The sequence below is a fragment of the Molothrus aeneus genome, chromosome 31 (genome assembly GCF_037042795.1).
Source record: "Molothrus aeneus isolate 106 chromosome 31, BPBGC_Maene_1.0, whole genome shotgun sequence".
Taxonomy (NCBI): Eukaryota; Metazoa; Chordata; class Aves; order Passeriformes; family Icteridae; genus Molothrus; species Molothrus aeneus.
Genome location: NC_089676.1, coordinates 27,315 through 54,449, shown reverse-complemented (window position 1 = coordinate 54,449; position 27,135 = coordinate 27,315). Strand labels below are relative to the sequence as shown.

General features: G+C 57.3%; 4 protein-coding genes across 5 annotated transcripts in view; all 4 read left to right on the top strand.

Annotated features, from left to right (window-relative positions):
* CADM3 (cell adhesion molecule 3) overlaps positions 1 to 18,514 on the top strand; it is a 37,238-nt gene extending 18,724 nt beyond the window's left edge. The window contains exons 3-10 of one of the 2 annotated variants that reach the window (XR_010785198.1): positions 1,689 to 1,841; positions 3,030 to 3,167; positions 4,053 to 4,223; positions 6,576 to 6,666; positions 10,159 to 10,328; positions 13,692 to 13,817; positions 14,977 to 17,535; positions 17,567 to 18,514. Coding sequence is in view for 1 of the 2 variants with exons in the window: in XM_066568291.1 (XP_066424388.1) it covers positions 1,689 to 1,841; positions 3,030 to 3,167; positions 4,053 to 4,223; positions 6,576 to 6,666; positions 10,159 to 10,328; positions 13,692 to 13,817; positions 14,977 to 15,095 (968 nt within the window). In the remaining variant the exon portion in view is untranslated. Of the gene's footprint in view, positions 1 to 1,688; positions 1,842 to 3,029; positions 3,168 to 4,052; positions 4,224 to 6,575; positions 6,667 to 10,158; positions 10,329 to 13,691; positions 13,818 to 14,976 lie in introns of both variants that reach the window. The other variant, XM_066568291.1, reaches the window with a different exon arrangement.
* A 1,246-nt stretch (positions 18,515 to 19,760) lies between these two features.
* On the top strand, positions 19,761 to 22,461 carry ACKR1 (atypical chemokine receptor 1 (Duffy blood group)). The gene is made up of 2 exons (XM_066568292.1): positions 19,761 to 19,781; positions 21,538 to 22,461. The coding sequence occupies exons 1-2, from the start codon at positions 19,761 to 19,763 to the stop codon at positions 22,459 to 22,461; spliced, it is 945 nt and encodes a 314-aa protein (XP_066424389.1).
* A 2,174-nt stretch (positions 22,462 to 24,635) lies between these two features.
* On the top strand, positions 24,636 to 25,550 carry LOC136568337 (serum amyloid P-component-like). The gene is made up of 2 exons (XM_066568293.1): positions 24,636 to 24,699; positions 24,931 to 25,550. The coding sequence occupies exons 1-2, from the start codon at positions 24,636 to 24,638 to the stop codon at positions 25,548 to 25,550; spliced, it is 684 nt and encodes a 227-aa protein (XP_066424390.1).
* Positions 25,551 to 26,346: 796 nt separating this feature from the next.
* LOC136568095 (serum amyloid P-component-like) lies at positions 26,347 to 27,122 on the top strand. Its single transcript, XM_066567951.1, has one exon. The coding sequence runs from the start codon at positions 26,347 to 26,349 to the stop codon at positions 27,082 to 27,084; it is 738 nt and encodes a 245-aa protein (XP_066424048.1). The 3' UTR covers positions 27,085 to 27,122.
* Positions 27,123 to 27,135: the final 13 nt, after the last annotated feature.

Genomic DNA, 27,135 nt, shown 5'->3' with positions numbered 1-27,135 from the left:
AAATGAGGTAAAATCCCAACTCGAGGTAAAACCCCACAGTTGGGAAAAAATGAAATAAAACCCCAAAGCTGGGAAAAATTATATAAAACCTCACATTTGGGGAAAGAGGTAAAACCCCAACTGAAGGTAAAACCCCACAGTTGGGGGAAAATGAGGTAAAACCCTAGAGTTGGGGAAAAATGAGGTAAAATCCCACAGTTTGGGGAAAATGGGGTAAAACCCCAACTGGAGGTAAAGCCCCAGAGCTGGCAAAAAAGGAGGTAAAACCTCAAAGTTGGGGAAAAATGGGGTAAAAATCCCACAGCTGGGGAAAAATTAGGTCAAATCCCAACTCGAGGTAAAATCCCACAGTTGGGGAAAATGAGGTAAAAATCCCAAAGTCAGGGAAAAATGAGGTCAAATCCCAACTCGAGGTAAAACCCCAGAGTTGGGGAAAAATGAGGTAAAATCTCACAGTTTGGGATAAATGGGGTAAAACCCCAACTGGAGGTAAAACCCTGGAGCTGGGGAAAAAGGAGGAAAACCTTCAAAATTGGGGAAAATGGGGTAAAACCCCAACTCCAGGTAAAACCTCACAGCTGGGGAGAAAGGAGGTAAAACTGCAAAGTTGAGGAAAAATGAGGTAAAATCCCAACTCCAGGTAAAATCCCACAGTTGGGGAAAATGAGGTAAAATCCTGACTAGAGGTAAAACCCCACAGTTGGGGAAAAATGAAATAAAACCCCACAGTTGGGGAAAAAGGAGGTAAAACCCAATGCTACCACCCTGGGAGCTGCTGCTGGCTGGGGTGGTGGCACTGAGCTTGGGGTGGTGGCACTGGGCTGAGGTGGTGATTGGGATGGTGACACTGGGCTGAGGTGGTGATTGGGGTGGTGGCACTGGGCTGGGGCGGTCGCACTGAGCTGGGGTGGTGGCACTGAGCTTGGGATGGTGGCACTGGGCTGGGATGGTGGCTCTGAGCTGAGGTGATGGCACTGGGCTGGGGTGGTGATTGGGGTGGTGGCACTGGGCTGGGGTGGTGGCACTGAGCTTGGGGTGGTGATTGGGGTGGTGGCACTGGGCTGGGGTGGTGGCACTGGGCTGGGATGGTGGCACTGGGCTGGGGCGGTCGCACTGAGCTTGGGGTGGTGGCACTGGGCTGGGATGGTGGCACTGGGCTGGGGTGGTGATTGGGGTGATGGCACTGGGCTGGGGTGGTGGCACTGGGCTGGGGTGGTGATTGGGGTGGTGGCACTGGGCTGGGATGGTGGCACTGGGCTGGGGTGGTGATTGGGGTGATGGCACTGGGCTGGGGTGATGGCACTGGGCTGGGGTGGTGATTGGGGTGATGGCACTGGGCTGGGGTGATGGCACTGGGCTGGGGTGATGGCACTGGGCTGGGATGGTGGCACTGGGCTGGGGTGGTGATTGGGGTGATGGCACTGGGCTGGGGTGATGGCACTGGGCTGGGATGGTGGCACTGAGCTGGGATGGTGATTGGGGTGGTGGCACTGAGCTGGGGTGGTGATTGGGATGGTGGCACTGGGCTGGGATGGTGGCACTTGGCTGGGGTGGTGGCACTGGGCTGGGGTGGTGATTGGGGTGGTGGCGCTGGGCTGGGGCGGTCGCACTGAGCTTGGGGTGGTGGCTGGGGTGGTGGCACTCAGCTGGGGTGGTGGCACTGAGCCCACTGTCCCTTTTGTCCCCAGCCCTGCGGGATAACAGGATCCAGCTGGAGAGATCCACCCCCAACGAGCTGACCATCAGCATCAGTGACGTGGTGCTGGCCGACGAGGGCGAGTACACCTGCTCCATCTTCACCATGCCCGTGAGGACAGCCAAGGCCCTGGTCACCGTGCTGGGTAGGACATGGGGACAGCCCTACATGTGCCACTCTTGATGAAAGATTGCCCACTGTGCCTAAAACCCCGACTGTGTCACCCTTGCTGAAAGATTTCTCACTGTCCCTAAAGTCCAGACTGTGCCACGTTGGCTGAAACATTTCCCTTTTTCCCTAAAGTCCAGACTGTGCCACCCTGGCTAAAAGATTGCCCACTGTGCCTGAAATATGGGCTGTGCCACCTTGGCTAAAAGATTTCCCTCTTTTCCTAAAGTCCAAACTGTCCCTGAAGTCCAGACTGTGCTCCCTGGCTAAAAGATTTCTCACTGTACCTGAAGTCCAGATTGTCCCTAAAGTCCAGACTTTGCCAATTTGCTGAAACATTTCCCTTTTTCCCTAAAGTCCAGACTGTGCCATCCTGGCTAAAAGATTTCCCTCTGTCCCTAAAGTCCAGGCTGTGCCTAAAGTTCAGACTGTGCCACCCTGGCTAAAAGATTTCCCAGTGCCAGGGGAAGGTTTTGGAGTACCAGGTGCAGGGTTTTGGGGTTCCAGGTGTAGGATTTGGAGTGCCAGGGGCAAGATTTGGCATGCCAGGGCAGGATTTGGGGTTGCAGGTGCAGGATTTGGGATACCAGGAGCAGGATTTGGGGTGCCAGAGCAGGATTTGAGATGCCAAGGGAAGGATTTGGGATGCCAGGAGAAGGTTTTGGAATACCAAGTGCAGGGTTTGGGGTTCCAGGGCAGGATTTGGGGTTCCAGGGACAGGATTTGGGATACCAGGTGCAGGGTTTGGGGTTCCAGGGGCAGGATTTGGGGTTCCAGGGCGGCAGGATTTGGGGTTCCAGGAGCAGGATTTGGGGTTCCAGGGGCAGGATTTGGGGTTCCAGGGACAGGATTTGGGATACCAGGTGCAGGGTTTGGGGTTCCAGGGCAGGATTTGGGGTTCCAGGGACAGGATTTGGGGTTCCAGGTGCAGGGTTTGGGGTTCCAGGTGCAGGGTTTGGGGTTCCAGGAGCAGGATTTGGGGTTCCAGGGCAGGATTTGGGGTTCCAGGGGCAGGATTTGGGATGCCAAGGGTAGGATTTCCCTAAGGAAAGGATTCCACAGCCCCCATCAGCAGCTCCCAGATCCCATCACCTGCGTGCGTGTCGCACCTCGCGGTGGCACTGCCAGCTCAGATTTGTGGGGTTTTTTTTGTCTCCTCCTCCAGGAATCCCCCAGAAGCCCCAGATCTTCGGCCACGAGCAGCCCATCGATGAGGAGAAGGTGGCGCGGCTCATCTGCCGCTCGTCCGGCAGCAAACCCGCGGCGCAGCTGCGCTGGAGGAAGGGCAACAGGGACATCAAGGGTGGGTGGCGCTGTCCGGGGCTGGGGACAGCTTGGGGACACCGCGGGGGGAGCGCGCGGGGGGACAGGGGGCGTTGGAGCTGTGGGAATGGAGCTGATTTCAGTGTGGGAGTGATTTGGGGATGGGTGAATGGCAGCGTTGGGGGGTTTTAGGGGGTGTTTGGTTATAGGGCGAGGGCAGTCACAGGTTTGTTTGTTAGGAGGTAATATATAATTATACTATTGTATATATATAATAGATAAAATATATTTTTATATATATAAAATATATATACATCATTATATATATAATATATAAGATAATATAAAATCATAAAGTATAATTATATAATATTGTTATATATAATATTATGTTCTATAATATTAATTGTATAATATATAACAATATATAGTTATATAATATAGAATATATAATAATTATATATTATATTATATTATATTATATTATATTATATTATATTATATTATATTATATTATATTATATATTACCTTCTGAACTAATACAACTTTCTAACTAATCTGTGATTTTTCTGCTTAATGTCAGTGTATTGTATTGTTACAATCATAATAATGCAGTTATAATACATTTATAACACATTTATAATACAGTTATAATGCAATTATAATACAGTTATAATACACTCGTAATACAGCTATAATCCAATTATAATACAGTGATGATGCAATTATAATACAGTTATAATACTATTATAATTTAATTATAATACAACCACAATAACATTTGTACAATATTTACATCAATCCAAGCTTCTCCTGTGGCTGCAGCTCAAACCCTTCCGTGGAAATTTCTATTTTTGCCCCTTCCCCCAGGCAGGGCTGTCCCCTGCTCAGTGTGCCATCTGTCACTGTCCCCTGTCCCCACAGACTCGGGCACCGAGGTGGTGGAGGACCCCAATGGCAAAACCTTCACGGTGACCAGCAGGGTGGAGTTCCGTGTCACCAAGGAGGACAACGAGGTCGAGGTCACCTGCACCGTGGACCACGAGTCCCTGCAGAACGCAGAGAGATCCACCACGCAGAAGCTGCAGGTCCACTGTACGTGGGGGGGACGTTTGGGCTGGGCTGGACGTTCAGGGGACACCACACAGGTGGCCTGGGGTGCTCAGGGACACGCGGACATCGCGGTCTTGTCACACACGGGGCACGGTGACGCTGCCCCTGCATGGTGACACGCACACCCTCAGCTTCCCACCCCTGTCCCAAATCCTGCTTGTCCCCATCTCCCAGGGGTTTGTCCCTCCTCCATTTCCCTCAATCCTGTCCCCAAATCCTTCTTGTCCCCATCTCCCAGGGGTTTGTCCCTCCTCCATTTCCCACTCCTGTCCCCAAATCCTGCTTGTCCCCATCTCCCAGGGGTTTTCCCTGCTCCACTTCCCACTCCTGTCCCCGTTCCCCTGTCCCTGTTCCCTGTGCTGCTGATGGGGTGGGGGACATGGGAGCACCCCCTGAGTGCTGCCCCTACCCCTGAGTGTTGTCACCCCTCAGCTCTGCACACCCAGAACTTGCCCAGGGGTGGGATTTGGGGTGCCAGGGGCGGGATTTGGGATGCCAGGGGCAGGATTTGGGATGCCAGGGGCAGGATTTGGGATGCCAGGGGCAGGATTTGGGGTATCAGGGCAGGATTTGGGCTTCCAGGGAAAGGATTTGGGGTTCCAGGGCAGAATTTGTGATGGCAGGTTCAGGATTTGGGGTGCCAGGGGCAGGATTTGGGGTTTCAGGGCAAGACTTGGGATGCCTGGGGCAGGATTTGGGATCCCTGCACAGGATTTGGGGTTCCAGGGCAGGATTTGGGGTGCTAGGGGAAGGTTTTGGAATCCCAGGTGCAGGATTTGGGGTGCCTGATGGAGGATTTGGGGTTCCAGGGCAGAATTTGATGTGTCAGGTGCAGTATTTGGGATCCCAGGTGCAGGAGTGGGGTGTCAGGACAGGATTTGGGATACTAGGGCAGGATTTGTGGTGCCATGAGCAGGATTTGGGGTTCCAGGTGCAGGATTTGGGGTTCCAGGACAGAATTTGAGATGGCAGGTGCAGGATGTGGGGTGCCAGGCGCAGGATTTAGGATCCCAGGTGCAGTATTTGGGGTGCCAGGGCAGGATTTGGGGTGCCAGGGCAGGATTTGGGTTGCCAGGGAAAGGATTTGGGGTGCCAGGTGCAGGATTTAGGATCCCAGGTGGAGGATTTGGGGTTCCAGGGGCAGGATTTGGGGTTCCAGGGCAAGATTTGGGGTTCCAGGGGCAGGATTTAGGATCCCAGGTGGAGGATTTGGGGTTCCAGGAGCAGGATTTGGGGTTCCAGGACAGAATTTGGGGTGCCAGGTGGAGGATTTGGGGTTCCAGGGCAGGATTTGGGGTGCCAGGGCAGGATTTGGGGTTCCAGGTGCAGGATTTGGGGTTCCAGGGCAGGATTTGGGGTTCCAGGGGCAGGATTTGGGGTGCCAGGGCAGGATTTGGGGTTCCAGGGCAGGATTTGGGGTGCCAGGGCAGGATTTGGGGTTCCAGGGGCAGGATTTGGGGTGCCAGGGCAGGATTTGGGGTGCCTGGTGGAGGATTTGGGGTTCCAGGGCAGGATTTGGGGTTCCAGGGCAGGATTTGGGGTGCCAGGGCAGGATTTGGGGTGCCTGGTGGAGGATTTGGGGTTCCAGGGCAGGATTTGGGGTGCCAGGGCAGGATTTGGGGTTCCAGGGCAGGATTTGGGGTGCCTGGTGGAGGATTTGGGGTTCCAGGGCAGGATTTGGGCTGCCAGGACAGAATTTGGGGTTCCAGGACAGAATTTGGGGTTCCAGGGCAGGATTTGGGGTGCCAGGAGCAGGATTTGGGGTTCCAGGGCAGGATTTGGGGTTCCAGGGCAGGATTTGGGGTGCCAGGGCAGGATTTGGGGTGCCAGGGCAGGATTTGGGGTTCCAGGAGCAAGATTTGGGGTGCCAGGGCAGGATTTGGGGTGCCTGGTGGAGGATTTGGGGTGCCAGGGCAGGATTTGGGGTGCCAGGGCAGGATTTGTGGTGCCAGGGCAGGATTTGGGGTGCCTGGTGGAGGATTTGGGGTTCCAGGGGCAGGATTTGGGGTGCCAGGGCAGGATTTGTGGTGCCAGGGCAGGATTTGGGGTTCCAGGAGCAAGATTTGGGGTGCCAGGGCAGGATTTGGGGTTCCAGGGGCAGGATTTGGGGTTCCAGGAGCAAGATTTGGGGTGCCAGGGCAGGATTTAGGATCCCAGGTGGAGGATTTGGGGTGCCAGGACAGGATTTGGGGTGCCAGGGCAGGATTTGGGGTGCCAAGAGCAGGATTTGGGGTGCCAGGGCAGGATTTGGGGTTCCAGGGCAGGATTTGGGGTGCCAGGGCAGGATTTGGGGTGCCAGGCCCTCACCCCTCTGTTCCTCTCCCCCTTTTCCAGACAAGCCCACGGCGAAGATCGAGCCTCACCCGCAGTACCCACGCGAGGGGGAGAAGCTGCAGCTGCAATGTGACGGGCAGGGCAACCCCATGTAAGGCCTTCCTCACCTCCCTCCTCCTCCTCAGGGCCTCCCCTCCCTCTCCAGGTGCCACATCCCACCCCAGGAGGTGCTGGCTGGGTTTGGGGTGTCCCTGTCCTGGGGGTTCCATGGGAGCTCCCTGTCCTCTCCTGGAGCAGCAGATCCATCCTGGCTCGTGCCTAAATTAAACATTTCCCCTTTTGTGTCCTGGGACAGCCTCAAGGAGCTGGAACTGGATGGATTTAAGAGGAATAAAGTGAATTTTTATTGAATTGTCATCAAAAGCCACACCCTGGCACTGTCCAGATGGCCCCAGGATGGAAGCAAAAGAGGGGCCTGGTCATGACATCTCACATTTTAATAAGTTTTAGTCTGGTTTATAAGTTTTAGTCTAGTTGATAAGTTTTGTTTTAGTTTATTTGCATATAGGAGTTAATTGTCCAGTTAATAGCTTCAAATGATGAAGTTTCATCCTCCTTGCTTGCCTCTTTTCACCTGGTTTATGATTTGGGCCTGAAATTTGAAGAGATTTGCCTTGAGTCTCCAGCTAGAATGGGATTGTTTTGTGAAAAGATCCTAGGAACACTTAATACAAAGCTGAACAGAAAAACTGAAACTCTAAGGAATCATCCCCATCCCATTCCTGTAGGATTCTTTCTTCCCCACCCTGTGAAAAGATCCCAGTACCATTAATATAAAACTAAACAGAAAAACAGAGCAGAAAAACACCAAGGAATCAGTTGACCCCATACCATTCCTATAGGATTTTGTCTTCCCTATCTGATAAAAAGATCCCAATACCATTAATACAAAGCTGAACAGAAAAACAGAGCAGAAAAACTTAATCCCAAGGAATCAATTTATGCCCATCCTGTTCCTATAGGATTCTTTTGTTTTAACCACCCTGTGAAAAGATCCCAGTAACATCAATATAAAACTAAACAAAAAAAACAGAACAGAAAAACTTAAACACAACAGAAAAACCCCAAGGTACCAGATCAGAAAAACCCCAAGGAATCAGTTCATCCCCATCCCATTCCTATAGGATTTACTCTTCCTCACCCTGTGAAAAGATCCCAGTAACATTAATATAAAGCTAAACAGAAAAACAGAACAGAAAAACCCCAAGGTATCAGTTTTTGCCCATCCTGTACCTATAGGATTGTTTTGTCTTAACCACCCTATAAAAAGATCCCAGTGACATGAATATAAAGTTAAACAGAAAAACTTAAACCTAAGGTATCAATTTATCCTCATCCCATTCTTATAAGATTTTATTTCTCCACCCTATAAAAAGATCTTAGTGACATTAATATAAAGCTATACAGAAAAATAGAAAAACTTAAAACCCAAGGAATCCGTTTATCCCCATCCCATTCCTATAGGATTGTTTTGTTTTAACCACCTTGTGAAAAGATCCCAGTGACATTAATATAAAGCTGAACAGAAAACCAGAACAGAAAAACCCCAAGATATCAGAACAGAAAAACCCCAAGGAATCAGTTCATCCCCATCCCATTCCTGTAGGATTTTATCTTCCCCACCCTATAAAAAGATCCCAGTGACATTAATATAAAACTAAGCAGAAAAATAGAAAAACTTACAACCCAGGGTATCAGTTTATCTCCATCCTATTCCTATAGGATTTTATCTTCCCCACCCTGTGAAAAGATCCCAGTAACATTAATATAAAACTAAGCAGAAAAACAGAACAGAAAAACCCCAAGGTATCAGTTTTTGCCCATCCTGTACCTATAGGATTGTTTTGTCTTAACCACCCTATAAAAAGATCCCAGTGACATTAATATAAAGTTAAACAGAAAAACTTAAACCTAAGGTATCAATTTTTCCTCATCCCATTCCTATAGGATTTTGTCTTCCCCATCCTATAAAAAGATCCCAGTGACATGAATATAAAGCTGTACAGAAAAACACAACAGAAAAACGCCAAGGAATCAGTTTATCCCCACCCTGTTTCTATAGGATTGTTTTATCTTCCCCACCCTGTGAAAAGATCCCAGTGACATTAATATAAAGCTGAACAGAAAACCAGAGCAGAAAAACCCCAAGGTATCAGAACAGAAAAACCCCAAGGAATCAGTTTATCCCCATCCCATTCCTGTAGGATTTTATCTTCCCCACCCTATAAAAAGATCCCAGTGACATGAATATAAAGTTAAACAGAAAAACTTAAACCTAAGGTATCAATTTATCCTCATCCCATTCCTATAGGATTTTATTTCCCCACCCTGTAAAAAGATCCAAGTGAATTAATATAAAGCTGTACAGAAAAATAGAAAAACTTAAACTCCAAGGTGTCAGTTTATCCCCATCCCATTCCTATAGGATTGTTTTGTTTTACCCACCCTGTGAAAAGATCCCAGTAACATTAATATAAAGATGAACAGAAAAACCCTAAGGAATCAGTTGACCCCATCCCATTCCTATAGGATTTTGTCTTCCCCACCCTGTGAAAAGATCCCAGTAACATTACTATGAAGCTGATCAGAAAAACCCCAAAGAATCAGTTTACCCCTTCCCATTCTATAGGATTTTGTCTTCCCCACCCTATGAAAAGATCCCAATAAAATTATTTTATAGCTAAACCAAAAAACTTAAACCCCAAGGAATCAGTTTACCCCATCCCGTTCCTGTAGGGTTTTGCCTCCTCACCCTGTAAAAAGATCCGATAACATTAATAGAAAGCTAAACAGAAAAACTTCAACACAACAGAATAACCCCAGGGTATCAAAACAGAAAAACCCCAAGGCATCTGTTTGTCCCCATCTCCCATTCCTATAGGATTTTATCTTCCCCATCCTGTGAAACAATCCTAGTAACATTAATATAAAGCTGGTCAGAAAAACTCTGAGGAATCAGTTGACCCCATCCCATTCCTATAGGATTTAGTCTTCCCCACCCTGTGAAAAGATCCCAGTGGAATTAATATAAAGCTAATCAGAAAACCAGAACAGAAAATCTTAAACCAAGGAATCTGTTTATGCCCATCCTGTTCCTATAGGATTTTATCTTCCCCACCCTATGAAAAGATCCCAGTAACATTAATATAAAGCTGAACAGAAAAACACAACAGAAAACCCCATGGAATCAGAACAGAAAAACCCCAAGGTATCAGTTTATCCCTATCCTATTCCTGTAGGATTTTATCTTCCCCACCCTGTAAAAGGATCCCAGTAACATTAATGTAAAGCTAAACAGAAAACCTGAAACCCCAAAGTATCAGTTTATCCCCATCCTGTTCCTATAGGATTTTGTCTTCCCCACCCTGTGAAAAATCCCAGTAACATTAATATAAAGCTGAACAGAAAAACACAACAGAAAACCCCAAGGAATCAGAACAGCAAAACCCCAAGGTATCAGTTGATCCCATCCCATTCCTATAGGATTTTACCTTCCCCACCCTATAAAAGACCCCATGGCATTAACCCAGAGCTGCCCAGGAGGGCAGGACAAGGAAGGCCCAAGGCCTGGTTTTGTGCCCAGCCCGCAGGAATTCCTCTGGGAGAAGGAGGGCAGCGACGCTCCGCTGCAGCTCAGCTCCGACAGCGTGCTCATCTTCCCCTTCCTCAACAAGAGCGACAGCGGCACCTACGTGTGCACGGCCACCAGCTCCATGGGCAGCGTGGTGGCCAAGTACAACCTGGATGTCAGCGGTGAGTGTGGCCCTGGTGGCACCGGGGCACTGCCCCCCGGGTGCCCGAAATGTGTCACCTGTGCATCCTGTGTGCCCGAAATGTGTCACTGTCACCTGTGCACAGGGGGGCACTGCCCCCTGGGTGCCCAAAATGTGTCACTGTGTCACCTACGGGTGAGGGCACTGCCCCCTGCGTGCCCAAAATGTGTCACTGTGTCACCTGTACATCCTGTGTGCCCGAAATGTGTCACTGTCACCTGTGCACAGGGGGGCACTGCCCCCTGGGTGCCCAAAATGTGTCACTGTGTCACCTACGGGTGAGGGCACTGCCCCCTGCGTGCCCAAAATGTGTCACTGTGTCACCTGTGCATCCTGTGTGCCCGAAATGTGTCACTGTGTCACCTATGGGTGAGAGCACAGCCTCCTGTGTGCCCGAAATGTGTCACTGTCACCTGTGCACAGGGGGGCACTGCGTCCTGTGTGCCCAAAAAGTGTCACTGTGTCACCTGTGGGTGAGGGCACTGCCCCCTGGGTGCCCAAAAAGTGTCACCCTGTCACCTGTGGGTGAGGGCACTGCCCCCTGGGTGCCCAAAAAGTGTCACTGTGTCACCTGTGGGTGAGGGTACAGGGGCCACTGCATCCTGTGTGCCCAGAAAGTGTCACTGTATTACCTGTGCATCCTGTGTGCCCAAAATGTGTCACTGTGTCACCTATGGGTGAGGGCACTGCCCCCTGTGTGCCCGAAATGTGTCACTGTGTCACCTGTGGGTGAGGGCACTGCCCCCTGGGTGCCCAAAAAGTGTCACTGTGTCACCTATGGGTGAGAGCACAGCCTCCTGTGTGCCCATAATGTGTCACTGTGTCACCTGTGCACAGGGGGCACTGCATCCTATGTGCCCAAAAAGTGTCACCCTGTCACCCTGACACCTGTCCTGGGATGGGAAGGGGCAGCTCCTGCTGCTCCCCACGTGGTGCTGTCCCCTGACTGTGCTCTGCTTGTCCCTATGTCCCCATGCCGTGTGTCACACGTGGTTCAGGGCTCTCTGTGTGTCCCCATGCCGTGTGTCACACGTGGTTCAGGGCTCTCTGTGTGTCCCCATGCCGTGTGTCACACGTGGTTCAGGGCTCTCTGTGTGTCCCCATGCCGTGTGTCACACGTGGTTCAGGGCTCTCTGTGTGTCCCCATGCCATGTGTCACACGTGGTTCAGGGCTCTCTCTGTGTGTCCCCATGTCCCCATGCCATGTGTCACACGTGGTTCAGGGCTCTCTCTGTGTGTCCCCATGTCCCCATGCCGTGTGTCACACGTGGTTCAGGGCTCTCTCTGTGTGTCCCCATGCCGTGTGTCACACGTGGTTCAGGGCTCTCTGTGTGTCCCCATGCCACGTGTCACACGTGGTTCAGGGCTCTCTCTGTGTGTCCCCATGTCCCCATGCCGTGTGTCACACGTGGTTCAGGGCTCTCTCTGTGTGTCCCCATGTCCCCATGCCGTGTGTCACACGTGGTTCAGGGCTCTCTCTGTGTGTCCCCATGCCGTGTGTCACACGTGGTTCAGGGCTCTCTGTGTGTCCCCATGCCACGTGTCACACGTGGTTCAGGGCTCTCTCTGTGTGTCCCCATGTCCCCATGCCATGTGTCACACGTGGTTCAGGGCTCTCTCTGTGTGTCCCCATGTCCCCATGCCGTGTGTCACACGTGGTTCAGGGCTCTCTGTGTGTCCCCATGCCGTGTGTCACACGTGGTTCAGGGCTGTGTGTGCTGTGTGCTGCTGCCAGTGCCCACCCCTGGCTGCCACCCCAGCTCCCCATGCCCATCCCAGCCCATGCCCACCCCACATGATCCCATTTCCCTGCCATTTTTCCTTGGATTTGGGAAATCCAGAGGAAATCCAAAGGTTCCTGCTCTCCTCCCTTGCTCGAGCTCTTCCCTTTCCTGGCTCCTTCCCCTGCATGTGGTGGCACCTCAGTGGCACTTTGTCCCCTGTGTCCCCTCCCTCAGCCTGCCCAGAATGAGCCCCCAAATGCCCAACCTTGTGCAGCCACTCCCGTGTCACCCCTTGTGTGTCCCCTGTGTGAGCACCCAGAGCTCTCTGCACCCATCCAGGAGCTCACCCCGGGTGCCTCGTGCTGTCCTTGAGAGGTGGCACCCGCTGTCCCTTGCCCACCTGGTGGCACCCACTGTCCCTTGCCCACCTGGTGGCCCTGCCCCTGTCACAGCAGACACAGCTCCACATCCAGCCTTGGTGGAATTGCCACTTTTGTCCCTAAAGCCACTCTTGTCTCAGGCACTGGGAGCCACCTCCAGCCTTGCCCACCTTGGTGCCACCCCTGCCCAGCAGAGTGCAGGTGACACCTCGTGATGGGTCGAGGGTCCCTCAGGGTCTGGCAGGACAGGAGATGGTGGAAGATGGTCACAGTGTCCCAAAGGTTGGTGGCAGAAGCAGAGGGGTCACAGACGGACCCGCTGAGGGTCCCCTCAGGGCTCTGTCACCTCGCTGGCCCTTCGTGGCATTGATTCATGTCCTGTGTTTTTGTTGTCCTCCCCAGATCTTCCCCAGCTCCCCACCCCACACGTTCACTCCACCCTGGGCCCTTCCCAGCCCATCTCTCATGCTTCCATGGCCTCGGCTCCATCCTTCACTCCAGCTCCCATCCAAGGTACCGTAAGCTCCTTTTCTGTCTCTTTGGCCTGGAGAAGCTCCACAGGAGGATGGTGGCCCTGCCCTGGCCTGGGGACAGCCCTGCCAGGTGGCTCCAGTCCCGTGGTGGGTGTGGATTTTGGTGTTTTCCAGGAGGAACCCTGAGCAGCAGCTCCCCGCGCTGTCCCTTGTCCTGTGTGTCCGTGTGCCGTGTTGTCCCTCTGTCCTGCTGCCATCCCTGTGTGTCCCCTGCCTTGTCCTTCCCAAATGTGGCTCTGTCCCCACCCTGAGCTGATGGGACATGGCTGGAGGAGGATTTGTCACCGTGCCACAGGGCTGGCACAGGATGCCAGCAGGGGATGGAACGGCCTTTCACTGGATTCCCCGTCCAGGACAGGATGTGGCTGACTCGGGGCCTGCTGTCCTTGGGGTGCCATCACCTCTCAGGTGGCCATGCCAGCCTGCATGTCCCCTCCCACCCAAACCTGCTCATCCTCCCTTTTTGGGGCCAAAACCCCATTGTGGAGGATGGGATTTCCATTTTGCTTTTTGCTTTTTTTTTATTTTTATTTTTGTGGAAGATGAGATTTCCCCTTTGCTTCCCCCCGTTCTCGCTGCCATGACCCTCAGCAGGACGGAGCTGCTGGCACAGGATGGAGCTCCTGGTGGGGGGAGCAGCAGCTTCTGCTGCCCTGCAGGGTCTCAGCTCCTTTTTGTCTCTTTTTTCCTCCCCCTGCCTGGGCAGATGCCAGCCCGGTGCCCTCGACCTCCAGCACCTACCACGCGATGATCGGCGGGGTGGTGGCTGTCATCGTCTTCCTCCTGCTCAGCCTCCTCATCGTGCTGGGACATTACCTGATCAGGCACAAAGGTACGGCCTGGGGGGCTGCAGGGGGGGCTGGAGGAGCCCTTGGGGGTCGTGGGGCAAGGGGGGGTGAAGGGAGGCAGCTCCTGGTCCTGCCCAGCGTGGCAATGTCAGGAATGTCCTGGTGAATGCAGGGGGAGGCAGCTCCCACCCCTGTTCTCCATCTCTGTCCTGCGATTGTCCCTGTCCCCATGTCCCCCTCAGCTCCTCCCTCTGCCTTCCTCCCCCTCCTTTCCCTCCACCTGCCCTTTTCATGCCCAGCAGGTTTGTGCCCAAGCCCTGGGGACACGGTGACACCCCCCACCCTGCTCTGGGGGGCAGCCAGGACCCCCTGCTTTTTCAGGAGGGGTGGGAGGGGGTCAGGAGCCTGACTGGCACTGGCCACTCCACAGGTGGATACTGCCCAAAAACCTGGAGCACCCCAGTGAGTCTGCATCCAATCCCATCCCACTGATCCCACCCCATGGATCCCATCTCATGCCATCCCGTTCATCCCATTGATCCCATCCCATCCCACCCAATCCCATTGATCCCATCCCATCCCATCCCATTCATCCCCACGATCGCTTCCCACCCCATCCCATTGATCCCATCCCATTGATCCCATCCCATCCCACGGGTCCCATCCCATCCCATCCCATCCCATTGATCCCATCCCACTGATCCCACCCCATCTCATGGAACCCATCCCATCACATGGATCCCATCCCATCCCATTCATCCCCTTGATCCCATCCCATTGATCCCATCCCATCCCATGGAACCCATCTCATCCCATCCCATCCTATCCCATGGATCCCATCCCATCCCATCCCATGGATCCCATCCCATGCCATCCCATTCATCCCCTTGATCCCATCCCACCTCATCCCATTGATCCCATCCCATCCCATGGATCCCATCCCATTAATTTCATCCCATCCCATCCCTTCCTATGGATCCCATCCCATGGATCCCATCCCATCCCATTGATCCCATCCCATGGATCCCATGCCATCCCATTCATCCTATGGATCCCATCCCATGCATCCCATCCCATCCCATCCCTTCCCAGTGCCTTTCCCATTACAGCCAGGTCCAGCAGACCCTCCAGGCCCTCTGGCTGTGTGGGAGGGGTCTCTGGCAGAGCCCCCCATGACCCCAACCCCTGTCCCCCCCTTTCCAGGCACGTACCTGACCCACGAGGCCAAAGGCTCGGACGATGCTCCGGACGCCGACACCGCCATCATCAACGCCGAGGGCGGCCAGGCCGGCGGCGACGACAAGAAGGAATATTTCATCTAAAAGGGTCAGAGAGAGAGAGAGAGAGAGAGAGAGAGAGAGAAATGGAGCCAAGAGAACCCCGATGGCAACGGCAACCAGACCACAAACCCCACAAAACCCAACAGATTTTCTCTGGCGCCCGGCACGGGCAGACGGACGGACGGACAGAGGGATGGCAGGACAGAGAGCAGGGAGAGCCACCGGCCTCGAGGCGCTGCTGACGCTTCTTGAACTTGTACAAATCCTTCACTCCAACAGCGAGAGCCCCGGCCCCGTTTGCTTGCTTGCACCTCCATCCCCACGCCCCGAACCCCACAGACCCAAAACCCGTGAGTGAGCGACTTCTTCCTTCTTCCTTTTGGACCTTTTTTTATTTTTTGGCTTTGGTTTCGTGGCTGCTCTTTGCTTCGGGCCCTTGGTTGGGGTGTTGGGCTGGGGTCGATGTAGCTCTTCCCTTTGTTTCTCTCCCTTTTGGTTTCTTTGATGTCCAAGGATAAAATCACAGCTCCGGGTTCCCGGGGTGAGGTTGGGATCCTGGGTGTCCCCGTTGTCCCCTCCCCGTGGTTGGGGGGTGACTCCAGGTGGGAGCAGAGCGAGCCCCTGCCCCGATTTTATCCTTGGTGGTTCTTGTGGAGCAGTGTCCATGCGGGAGCAGAGCTGTCCTCGTGCAGTCAGTGTGTGACAGGGGGTGAAAGGCCAGGGTGGGACCCCCAGAGAGACCAGGAGCCCCCACAGCTCCCTGGTCCCACCCAGCGGGAGGGGGGAGGGCTCAGGTTTATTTTAGGGGGGTGGGGGCAAATCTAGAGGAAAAGCCCCTGATTTTTTAATTTATTTTATTTTTCTTAAATTCTCTGATTGGAAATGCCAATTTTAACCATCTATTGAGATGTTCAGTGCAGGAAGCAGCACCCCTGGGGCTGGGGCTGCTTCCCCTGGGACCCCCAGAGCAGGGCTGGGGTCTCTCTGCCCCCCTTCCCTCCCCAGGGCAGGGATGAGCTTGGAAAGGGCTGATTTTCTTCTTGGCTCTGAGAACCCCGACCAAAACACCTGGATCTGGGGTCTGGGGAGTTTGGGGTCACCACAGAGGCTTTGGGGGGAGGTTCACCCTTCCTCCTTGCCCTTCCTCCTGCCTCTTTCACCTTCACTTCCAAGACAAAACCAAACCCCTTTCCTTTCCCCACCTCTCCAGCACAGCCCCAGCTCAGCCCCCCAAACTGGGCACCCTGGGATGGGGCTGCCCCCCCCGGCATCCTTAGGGCACCCCCGGCCCTGGCATGAGGTGCTCTGGGATCCACATCCCAGTCTGGGCACAAGGGGGTGGCAGGAGATGCCCTTGGGCCTGGAACCCCGTGGATTTGGGGTTTCCTGGAGGAGAGGAACCCTTTAGGAAATGGGTAACCTCACCCAGGAGGTCACCCCTTGGATTTGGGGTCGTCTGGAGGATGAGGGGGCCCTTGGAGAGGGAGTAACCTCACCTGGGAGGTCACCCCAAGGATTTGGGGAGGAGTAACCTCACCTGGGAGATCATCCCATGGATTTGGGGTTGTCTGGAAGAGAAGGAACCCTTTAAGAAATGGGTAACCTCACCTGGGAGATCACCCCTTGGATTTGGGGTCATCTGGAGGATGAGGGGGCCCTTGGAGAGGTGGCAACCTCACCTGGGACATCTCCCCATGGATTTGGGGTCATCTGGAGGAGCCCTTTGGGAGGTGTAACCTCACCTGGGAGGTCACCTCATGGATTTGGGGTCATCTGGAGAAGAGGAACCCTTTGGGATGGGGGTAACATCACCCTGGGAGGTCACCCCGTGGATTTGGGGTCATCTGGAGGATGAGGGGGCCCTTCAGGAAGGAGGAGGGGGGGGAAGCCTCACCTGGGAGCTGCAGGAAGAATTTCACCACCTCTTCCACAGGGCTGAAAGTGTCACCCCCCCACAAACCCCTGCCATCTGTGCCATCTGTGCCATCTGTGCCACCTTTGGGGGCACGAGAGGGGCTCAGGTGAGGCAGAGGAGCCACACACAGGTGGCAGCGAGGGATGTGACACTGGGGACACTGCAGAGGTGACCAGCATGGCTCAGCTGTGTCAGGAGCAGTGTTGGCACTGGGAAGGAGCAGGACACGGAGTTTTGAGTTGGTTTTGGGGTGTTTTTCCTCCTTCCCAGCCTCTGGGGGATGAATCCTGGGACTGCCAACACCCGAGGTCCCCAGGACTGAGCGATTCCTGCAAATAAAACCCACCCAGATGTGTTCTCCAGCAGAATTCCATCTCCTGGGGGGCTGGAGGGGTCCCAGGCAGAGCCAGGAGCAGGGATGGGAGTGGGGTGGGTGCTCCCTGGGGCAGGGAGGTGGGAGCTGCCAGGGACAAGGGAGGATTTTCCCTCTTGGAATTCAGTTCCTGGCTGGTTCTGCTGCTTCAGAGCTGCTCCAAAGGAGAACAGCCTGGTTTGGGTGGTTTTGAGGTGATTTTGAGGTGGTTTTGGTGGTTTTGAGGTAGTTTTGGTGGTTTTGGTGGCTTTGAGGTGTTTTTGGTGGCTTTGAGGTGTTTTTGGTGATTTTGAGGTGGTCTTGACATGGTTTTGAGGTGGTTTTGGTGGTTTTGAGGTGTTTTTTGAGGTGCCACGTGCTGTGGGGTGTGGCGGGGCAGCCCGAGGAGCAGGCAGGGACCTGTGGAGGTGTCACCTGGCCCGGTGTCACCTGGAGGGAGCTGCTGAGGGGCTGGGAGGGGTCAGAGATTCCATCTGAGGCCACTTCCTGGCAGCAGGAGCCAAAGGGCTTGGTGGGAGTGGGAGCAGCGGAGGAGATTTGTGTCACACCTGGGGGTGACACCAGCGTGGCCCTGGGGTGACAGGGACCCTCCCGAACTGGGAGGATTCCGGGTGGAAGCTGTGACAGGGCCACTCCACGTCACCATGGTGACAACGAGTCCCTGACCCTTTTGGGGTCACTGTGTGGAGTCCTTGGGGGTGACAGACACCCCCGTGTCACAGAGGAGCAGGGCCTGGGTGGCCTGGGGGTGACAGCGTGGGGTGTGGCCCCTGTCCTTGTCCCCTTGGGGGTTGGTGACACCGCACACGGGGGGAGGTGGCAGGGTCAGTGTCACCGTGTCTGGGAGAGCCCAGGCCACCACCCCGTCCTCAGGGGGTCCCGTTGGTGGCCCCACATCCACCCAGTCACGGGGTTGGGGCACGAGGAGGATTTGGGGACCCCCTTGGAGGCTTCCTGGCCGGCACTGAACTCTCAATAGACACGAAAGCCATATTTTGGGGAGCTCTGGAGAGGCCAGGGGGGCAGAGGCTGGGCTGTGTTGTTGTGCTGTGTTTTTTTGTCTGTACATAAAAAAGGGAGCCAACGACCGTTGATGTGACTTTATAACCTTTCTAATATCCTGTGCTAATCTCGGAAAATAATCCTATAAATATATCTGGATTACACACCTTACCTGCCTGCCTCTCCGTGTTTGGGGATGGGGGAGTTTGGGGGTGTGGTGGGACAGGGTGACAGAGATCAGCCCCCCTAAAAACTCCTCTGAGCCCCCAAACCTCTCACCCACCCCCAGACCCACCAGAGTCACCCTGATCCTCACCCTCAGCGCCTCCCCCCAAAGAGCAGAACCCCAATCCCAATCCCTGGGGATCCCCAGGCCTTTCACCCCCAAATCTGCTCCTCAACCCCCCCAAATTGCCAATTTCCCTAAACTCCTCCTCAGCCCTTTCACCCCCAAATCTGCTCCTCAACCCCCCCAAATTGCCAATTTCCCAGACTCCCCCCAACCTTTTTACTCCCAAATGCTCTCCCAGCCCTCCAGAGCCCCCCCAGCCCTGACCCTCAGCCCCTCTCAAATTCCCAGTTCCCCCCAAAGAACAATAAATCCCCAATCCCTGGAGGCTCCCAGCCCTTTCACCCCCAAATCTGCCCCTCAGAGAGCCCCAAATCCTGGCCCCCAGCCCTCCCCAAACAGCAGCGACCCCAATTCCCAACCCCTGGAGCTCCCCAGCCCTTTCACCCCTAAAATTGCTCCACAGCCCCTCCCAAACTGTCACTTCCCAGCACTTTCACCTCCAAATATCCTCCCAAATTACCACCAGAACCCCAATTCCCAACCCCTGAGCCCCCCAGCCCTGCTCCTCTCCAGGGACGTTCCTATAAGGATGTCCCTGAAGGCCACCAAGGCCACCAGCCCTGTCACCAAGCTGCTCCAATGCCACAGGGTGACCCCCGGGAGCCCTTCCTTCCTCCCAAGGAAAAAACCGGGAAATTCCAAATTCCAGCAGGAGAGGGGGGGTCCCTCAATGCCCACCCCCATCCTGCACCCCAAACCCCTCCCTGGAGCTGGCACACCCCACCGCCATCCCCGGAGCGCTTGGAAAGACAATTAATCCCTAATTAATTTCACTTGTCCTGCCAAGAACTGATGGTTTCCTGCTCGAGAAATTGTGGCGGCTCCGCGGCTTTCCCGGCAGCGCCATTCCCCGTTTTCCGCCGGCTGCCAGGGGCGGGAGAGGGCAGGGTCGGCCCTGGGGCACCTCTTATCTCCTGCCCGCAGTGCTCGGAGCGGAGAAGTCACCCCCAGACACCTCCTGGCACGTGGGTGCCCTGCCCGAGTGCCACCCCCGGTGCCACCCCCGGTGCCACCCCCGGTGCCACCCCCAGCACCCAGCAGAGCCCCCAGCCTCGGAGGAGCATCATGGGCAACTGTGTCCCCGTGGTGAGTGACCCAACCCGCCCCAAATTCCTGGCCCTGGTGGTGTCACATCCCCGAGGAGGGCAGGGCTGGGGGGGTCCTTGGTGTGAGGAGGAATATGGGGGTCCCCCTGTGCTGAGGAGGATCACGGGAATCTCCTCCTGTGGGGTTTAGGGGTGTTGAGTGGGGTTTGGGGGATCCCTGGTGATGAGTGGGGTCACAGGAGTCCTCAGTTCTGGGCATGATCGTGGGCGTTCCCGGTGCTCAGTGGGGTTTAGGGGATTTTAGGGGTTTAGGAGTCCCCCAGAACTGAACAGAGCTGTGAAAGTCCCCAGTTCTGAGCAGGAATCCCCAGTGCTCAGTGGGGTTTAGGGGATTTTAGGGGTTTAGGAGTCCCCAGAACTGAACAGAGCTGTGAAAGTCCCCAGTTCTGAGCAGGATCATGGGGGCATCCCCAGTTCTGAGCAGGAATCCCCAGTGCTCAGTGGGGTTTAGGGGATTTTAGGGGTTTAGGAGTCCCCCAGAACTGAGCAGAGCCATGGGGATTCCCCAGTTCTGGACAGGATCATGGGAATCCCCAGTGGGATTTAGGGGAATTGAGTGAGGTTTAGGGGATCCCTGCTGCTGAGTGGGGTCACAGGGGGTTCCCAGTTCTGAACAGAGCTCTGAGGGTCCCGAGTTCTGAGCAGGATCATGGGAATCTCCAGTGGGATTTAGGGGTGTTGAGTGGGGTTTAGGGGATCCCTGGGGATCCTAAGAGGGGTCACAGGGAGTTCCCAGTTCTGGGCAGAGCCGTGAGGGTCCCCAGCTCTGAGCAGGATCATGGGGGGGTCCCTGGTGCTGAGCAGGACCATGGGAATCCCCAGTGCTCAGTGGGGTTTAAGGGATTTTAGGGGTTTAGGAGTCCCCAGCACTGAGCAGAGCCGTGAGAGTCCCCAGTTCTGGACATGATCATGGGAATCCCCAGTGGGATTTAGGGGAGTTGAGTGAGGTTTAGGGGATCCCTGGGGACCCTAAGAGGGGTCACAGGGAGTCCCCAGTTCTGGGCAGGACCAGAGGAATCCCCAGTGCTCAGTGGGGTTTAGGGGATTTTAGGGGTTTAGGAGTCCCCAGCACTGAGCAGAGCCATGGGGGTCTCAGTTCTGAGCAGGACCATGGGAATCCCCAGTGGGATTTAGGGGAGTTGAGTGGGGTTTAGGGGATCGCTGGGGACCCTAAGAGGGATGACAGGGAGTCCCCCATTCTGAGCAGAATCATGGGGGTCCCTGGTGCTGAGCAGGACCCTGGGAATCCCCAGTGCCAAGTGGGGTTTAGGGGATTTTAGGGCTTTAAGAGTCCCCAGAACTGAGTAGATATGTGAGGGTCCCCAGTTCTGAGCAGGGTCATAGGGGTCCCCAGTGGGATTTAGGGGAGTTGAGTGGGGTTTAGGGGATCCCTGGTGCTGAGTAGGGTCACAGGAGTCCCCAGCACTGAGCAGAGCTGTGAGGGTCCCCAGTTCTGAGTAGGATCATGGGGGTCCGTGTTCCCACACCCCCACCGTGCAGGGTCTGTGTCCATCCTCGGGCTCTGCATCCTCCCCGTGTCCCTCCTGGCAGAAAACGGCCCCATCCCGGCCCCACCCCGCACCCTGGCTGTCCCCAGCCGTGTCCCCCGTGTGTCCCTCCCTGATAACCCGCCCTGCCCTGCCCAGCCCTGCCCTCGATCCCCGCACCAGGGGCAGCCTCACAGCCGGCACCAGGGCGATGTGGCACCTGCCCGATGCCCACCCCCTCACCCACAGACCCCCGGCATCCTGGAGACCCCGGGCTCCCTGGACATGGAGGAAATCATGGGCGACCTCTCCTACGACAACGACACTTACAGCAACGACACCCTCCTGGACTACGACGCCGCTCCCTGCCACAACAGCTTCTGTCCCCTCTTCCAGAGCGTGGCCCCCCCTTTCCTGGCCGCCACCAGCGTCGCGGCCGCGCTGGCCACCGGCGCCTTGCTGGTGGCCCTGGCCAAACGTCCCCAAGCGTGGCAGTGGCCGCAGAGCCGAGCGCTGGTGGCGCAGCTGGCGCTGGGCACGGCGCTGTTCGCGGCGCTGCTGCCGGCGCTGGCCGCGGGCGTGGCGCGGGGCTGGCACCTGGGCACGGGGCTGTGTCGCCTCACGCACCTCCTGTGGCACTGGAGCGTCTTCGCCCAGGCGCTGCTGGTGGCCAGCGGCTCCTGCGGCACCGCCTGGGCTCGCTGGGACCCCCGGAGCCGCCGCCTGGCCGTGGCCCTGTGGGCAGCGGCGCTGCTCTTGGCCACTCCGGCCGCGCTGGTCAGCGGTGTGGCGGCGGGCACCGCCTGTGTCCGGCGCAGCGTGGGCATCCTGGCACCGCTGTACCTGCTGCACCTGGCCCTGTGCCTGCTGCTGCTGCTGCTGCTGCCCGCGGGGCTGCTGCTGGCCGCGCTGGCCGTGCCGCGCCTCAGGGCGAGCGGAGCCGGGCTCGCCTGGCTCTTCCTGGGGCTCTGGGGGCCCTACGGAGCGGGGCTGGCCGGGGAGTTCCTGCTGCAGGCCGGGCTGCTGGAGCCCACCTGCGGCTCCTTCCAGCACTTCGACATCGCGCTGGGGCTGAGCGAGGGGCTGGGGGTGCTGCACTGCGGCCTCGGGCCCCTGGCGCTGCTGCTCGCCCGGAGCTGCCGCCGCGATGCCGGCGCTGCCGGGGGCTGCTGAGCGCCGGGGGCTACGGAGCTCCAGGGGATATTGAGCTCCCGGGAATGCTGAGCTCCCGGGAATGCCGAGCTCCGGGAATGCCGAGCTCCCGGGAATGCTGAGCTCTGGGAATGCCGAGCTCTGGGATTGCTGAGCTCCCGGGAATGCTGAGCTCCGGGAATGCTGAGTTCCGGGAATGCCGAGCTCTGGGATTGCTGAGCTCCCGGGAATGCTGAGCTCCGGGAATGCCGAGCTCCGGGAATGCTGAGCTCCCGGGAATGCTGAGCTCCCGGGAATGCCGAGCTCCCGGGAATGCCGAGCTCCGGGAATGCCGAGCTCCCGGGAATGCTGAGCTCTGGTATTGCTGAGCTCTGGGTAGTACGAAGCTCCGGGACTGCCGAGCTCCGGGACTGCCGAGCTCCCGGGACTGCCGAGCTCTGGGAATGCCGAGCTCCCGGGAATGCTGAGCTCCCGGGAATGCCGAGCTCCCGGGAATGCTGAGCTCTGGTATTGCTGAGCTCTGGGTAGTACGAAGCTCCGGGACTGCCGAGCTCCGGGACTGCCGAGCTCCCGGGAATGCCGAGCTCCGGGGCTACGGGAGCTCCAGGGACTGCCAGGCTCCGGGCGCTGCCGAGCTCCGGGGCTGCACCGCAGAGCCAAACGGACACCCGGCAGTCAGCCCTGGCCCCTTGGCGCTGGACTACGACCCCTGGTACCAGACTTGGCACCCTGGATCCTGGGCACCAGCCTGGACCACCCAGCACTGACCCCTGGCCCCCGCACCAGCCTCGGATGCCCCAGCACCAACTCCGGGCCCGGCCCATCCCGCACCAGCCTGGACCACCCAGCACTGACCCCTGGCCACCTGGCACGAGCCTTGGCACCCTGGCATCTGCCTCTGGGCGCTGGCCTCTGTCCCACAGTGCCCCCACAGCCTCTGTCCCACACCCAACACTCCCCCAGGACCCCCCATTCCGTGCCCTCTGTCCCTTCCCTTGGGGTCTCAGCCCCCTCTTTGGGGCCGGACCCCCCGACTGCCCAGCACAGAAAGCCTTGGGGTGCCTCAGGCTGCCCGGGGGGGTCACCCCACACTCCAGGGGGATCCCCGAGGCTGAGCCCCGGCCCCCTCTCCCCAGCTCCAGGGGGGAATCTCGGAAGTGATGGGATTTTTCCATCTCTCCTAACAAGCCAAGAGGATGCAGTGGGAATTAAACACAACAAACACAACTGCCAGAGGCACTCGTCCAGCCCAGTTAATGCCCTGGATGGGACTGGGACGGGATGGGGGGGACGGGAAATGGGGGGTGTGTGCTCCTCGTGGCTCCAAATTGGCGGGAGAAGTTCCTAAGGAAGCTGTGGAGCCTGCGAGGGGGAGTGGGGGCATTTTTGCCCAGAGCCCACGAGGGCAGGGCGCGTGCAGTCACGGGTGTGACACGGGCACAGCAGTGGGGACAATGGGGCTGCTCTGCCTGAGCCAAGCCCTGGAGGAGCTGGGGGCTCATCCCCGCTAAACTGGGGGACTGATCAGTGGGGAATGAGCCCACATCGTCCCCAAAACTGGGGATCCATCAAACCCCTGCAGGGACTCTACACCCCCAGCCCAGCACCATCATCTGGGGCAGGCAAAACCTTCCCCCTTCCCATCTGCCTGTCCCCTTGGGTCACCCCAGGACACCGGCCACCCGGTGTCACAGCTCCATCTCCATCCCCTCGGGCAGGACAGACAGAGCAGAGCCCGGGGTGTGGCCCCGAGCTGTGGCTCAGGGCAGGGGGGCCAGGGGAACCTTTCCTTGCACCCCTCGGATGACCCCAAATCAAACCACATCCCTCCAATGGGGGTTTGCCCTGAGCAGGCACACCTGGGGATGGAGTGTCCAGGGTGTCCCTGTCACACGGGTGGACACATGACTGGGGTGTCCCTGTCACCCGGGGGGACAACGCGCCCAGAGCCAAGCTCCGAGGGGAGCCCCGTGCAGGCGGGTGACCCCAGGTCTTGTGGCACGGCCGCGTGATGGCATGAAATCACCCATGCCGGGCATGAAATCACCCACCCTGGGCATGACATCGCCCCTCTCGGGCCCGCCAGGCTGCTGAGGATGGGATTGGGTGGGGACATCCCCCCCGACAGTCCCCTCCCCTCCTCGGCCACATAAACCCGGCGGCAGCGCCGCGCCCGCCCGGCTCCAGCACCGACCATGGGCCACCTGCAGCTCTGGCTGCCCGTCCTGGCTGTGTTCACGGGGATCGTGGCCCAGGAAGGTAGGGGGGACACCGGGGTGGGGGACAGGAGCCGGATCGTGGCCCAGGAAGGTAGGGGGGACACCGGGGTGGGGGGACAGGAGCCAGCACGGGGCAGGGTCCCAAGGGGACGTGGCAGCAGCTCTCGGATCACTCTTGGCCAGCCGGGCTGGAGGATGCTGGAACAGGGGACAGTCAGAGAGGGCTGTGGGACACGCCAGCCTCCCAGCAGGTCCCCTGTGTTGTCCCCAGACCTGTACCGAAAGGTGTTCGTGTTCCGGAAGGATCCCAGCGACGCCTTCGTGGTGCTGCAGGCGCAGCTGGAGCAGCCCCTGCGCAACTTCACCGTGTGCCTGCGCTCCTACACCGACCTCAGCCGGCCCCACAGCCTCTTCTCCTACGCCACCAAAGCCCAGGACAACGAGATCCTGCTCTTCAAGCCCAAACCCGAGGAGTACCGCTTCTACGTGGGGGGAAAGTTCGTCACCTTCCGTGTCCCTGAGGGCCGCAGGGACTGGGAGCACGTCTGTGCCAGCTGGGAATCCTCCACGGGCATCGCCGAGTTCTGGCTCAACGGGAAGCCTTGGCCGAGGAAGGGGCTGCAGAGGGGCTACACGGTGGGGGCCACGGCTGCCATCCTGCTGGGACAGGAGCAGGACAGCTTCGGGGGTGGCTTTGACCTCTACAACTCCTTCTCAGGGGAGCTGACCGATGTCTACCTGTGGGACACGGGGCTGTCCCCGGAGAAGATGCGCGCGGCTTTCCTGTCCCTGCGCCTGCCGCCCGCGCTGCTGGCCTGGAACAGCCTCAGCTACGAGGTCAAGGGAGATGTGGTGGTGAAACCCCGGCTCCGGGAGGTGCTGGGGGCCTGAGGGCTGTGGGCTGTGGGGCAGGGGTGGCCTCGGTCCCCGCTGTCCCCTCCTCACCCCTGTCAGTCACACCCATCTCCCCAGCAGCCAGCACCCCTTCACCTCTACAACCCACCACGAGGAAGGTTCCCCAGCTGGGGACAGGGTCCCCCTGAGTGCCACCAACACCCAGGGCACCCATTCCCCATCCCACACCCCCCAAGCTGCCCACGGCCGTCCCTGCACAGGCAGGACACGGATCCAGCGGCTCTGGCGCTGCCCAGCCCCACGCAGAGTCAGGAAGGGGAAGGCCCCTCCCCTGGGGACAGGGGGACTGTCCCCAAAGCCAGTCCCCACCACGCTCACACGCCATTTCCCAACAGTCCTGGGGCTTGGGGACGAAGGTCAGTGTCACCACCAGTCACTGTCACTCTTGGGTGTCCTCGGAGCAGCCTCTGAGCAGCTCCAGGTGGCTCCGAGCTCTCCCCTTTCCCACGGTGGTGACAGTGGCCGGGTTCGACGGTGCCATGGGGCCGCTGTGGCTCTGCCTCCTCATCCTCACTGCGCTCTTTGGTCCCACGGCCCCTCAAGGTAGTGGCACAGGGACACCCTGGGGGGCATGGGGACATGCAGGGGGGGTTATGGGGTCACTGGGGCACCCTGAGTGCTCCCAAAGGGTGAGGGGTGGGGGCAAAGGGGGCATGGGGGAACCCCCAAGGGGCACCCCGAGCTCTGCAAGGGGGGGCCGTGCAGGGCACAGGGGTCTTGGCAAGGGTGGCAGGAGGGGGCACGATGGCAAAGGGGCACCCTGAGGACCGAAATGGGGGGTGGGGGGGACAGTGGGGGGTGGCAGGGACTCGACACTCAACACCCTGTGCCACAGCTGGTGGTGTGGCACCCACCCTGGGTGCTGGAGGTCACCTCTGTGGCAAGAACAGCCACCTGTGAGTCACCTCCTGCAGACCTGGGCAGCTCGGTGTTCGTGTTCCCCCGAGAGTCCCAAAGCGCCCACGTGCAGGTGACAGCAAAGCTGGAGAAGCCCCTGAAAAACTTCACCGTGTGCCTCAAGTCCTACACCGACCTCACCCGGCCCTACAGCCTCTTCTCCTACGCCACCAGAAAACAGAGCAACGAGATCCTGCTCTTCAAGCCCAGACCTGGCCAGTATGACTTCAACGTGGGCAACCAGTTCTTGTCCTACACGGTGCCTGAAACTCTCGGAGGGGTCGAGCACGTCTGCGTCAGCTGGGAATCCTCCACAGGCATCGTGAGCTTCTGGTTCAACGGGAAGCCCTGGCCCAGGAAGGGGCTGCAGAAGGGCTACACAGTGGGAGTGCCAGCATCCATCCTGCTGGGGCAGGACCAGGACAGCTTTGGGGGTGGTTTTGATGCCAAGCAGTCCTTTGTGGGGGAGATTTCATCCGTGTACATGTGGGACATGGGGATCTCCAGCATGGAGGTCGTGTCAGTCATGTATGACACACCTGGCCAAACCCCCATTTTTGGCTGGAACAATTTCCCCTACAAGATCGTGGGTGAGGTGTACCTGAAGCCCTGAGGTTGTGGGGGGTGTCCCCAATCCCTGCTGTGTAACCCCTTCCCCTAAAGC

Bases quoted from the DNA above. Each gene is read 5' to 3' on its own strand.
- ACKR1 (XM_066568292.1), top strand. From the start codon at position 19,761: ATGGGCAACTGTGTCCCCGTG. The intron at 19,782-21,537 runs GTGAGTGACCCA...CCTCACCCACAG, and splicing joins TGGGCAACTGTGTCCCCGTG to ACCCCCGGCATCCTGGAGAC.
- LOC136568337 (XM_066568293.1), top strand. From the start codon at position 24,636: ATGGGCCACCTGCAGCTCTGGCTGCCCGTCCTGGCTGTGTTCACGGGG. The intron at 24,700-24,930 runs GTAGGGGGGACA...TGTTGTCCCCAG, and splicing joins GGGGATCGTGGCCCAGGAAG to ACCTGTACCGAAAGGTGTTC.
- LOC136568095 (XM_066567951.1), top strand. From the start codon at position 26,347: ATGGGGGGTGGGGGGGACAGTGGGGGGTGGCAGGGACTCGACACTCAA.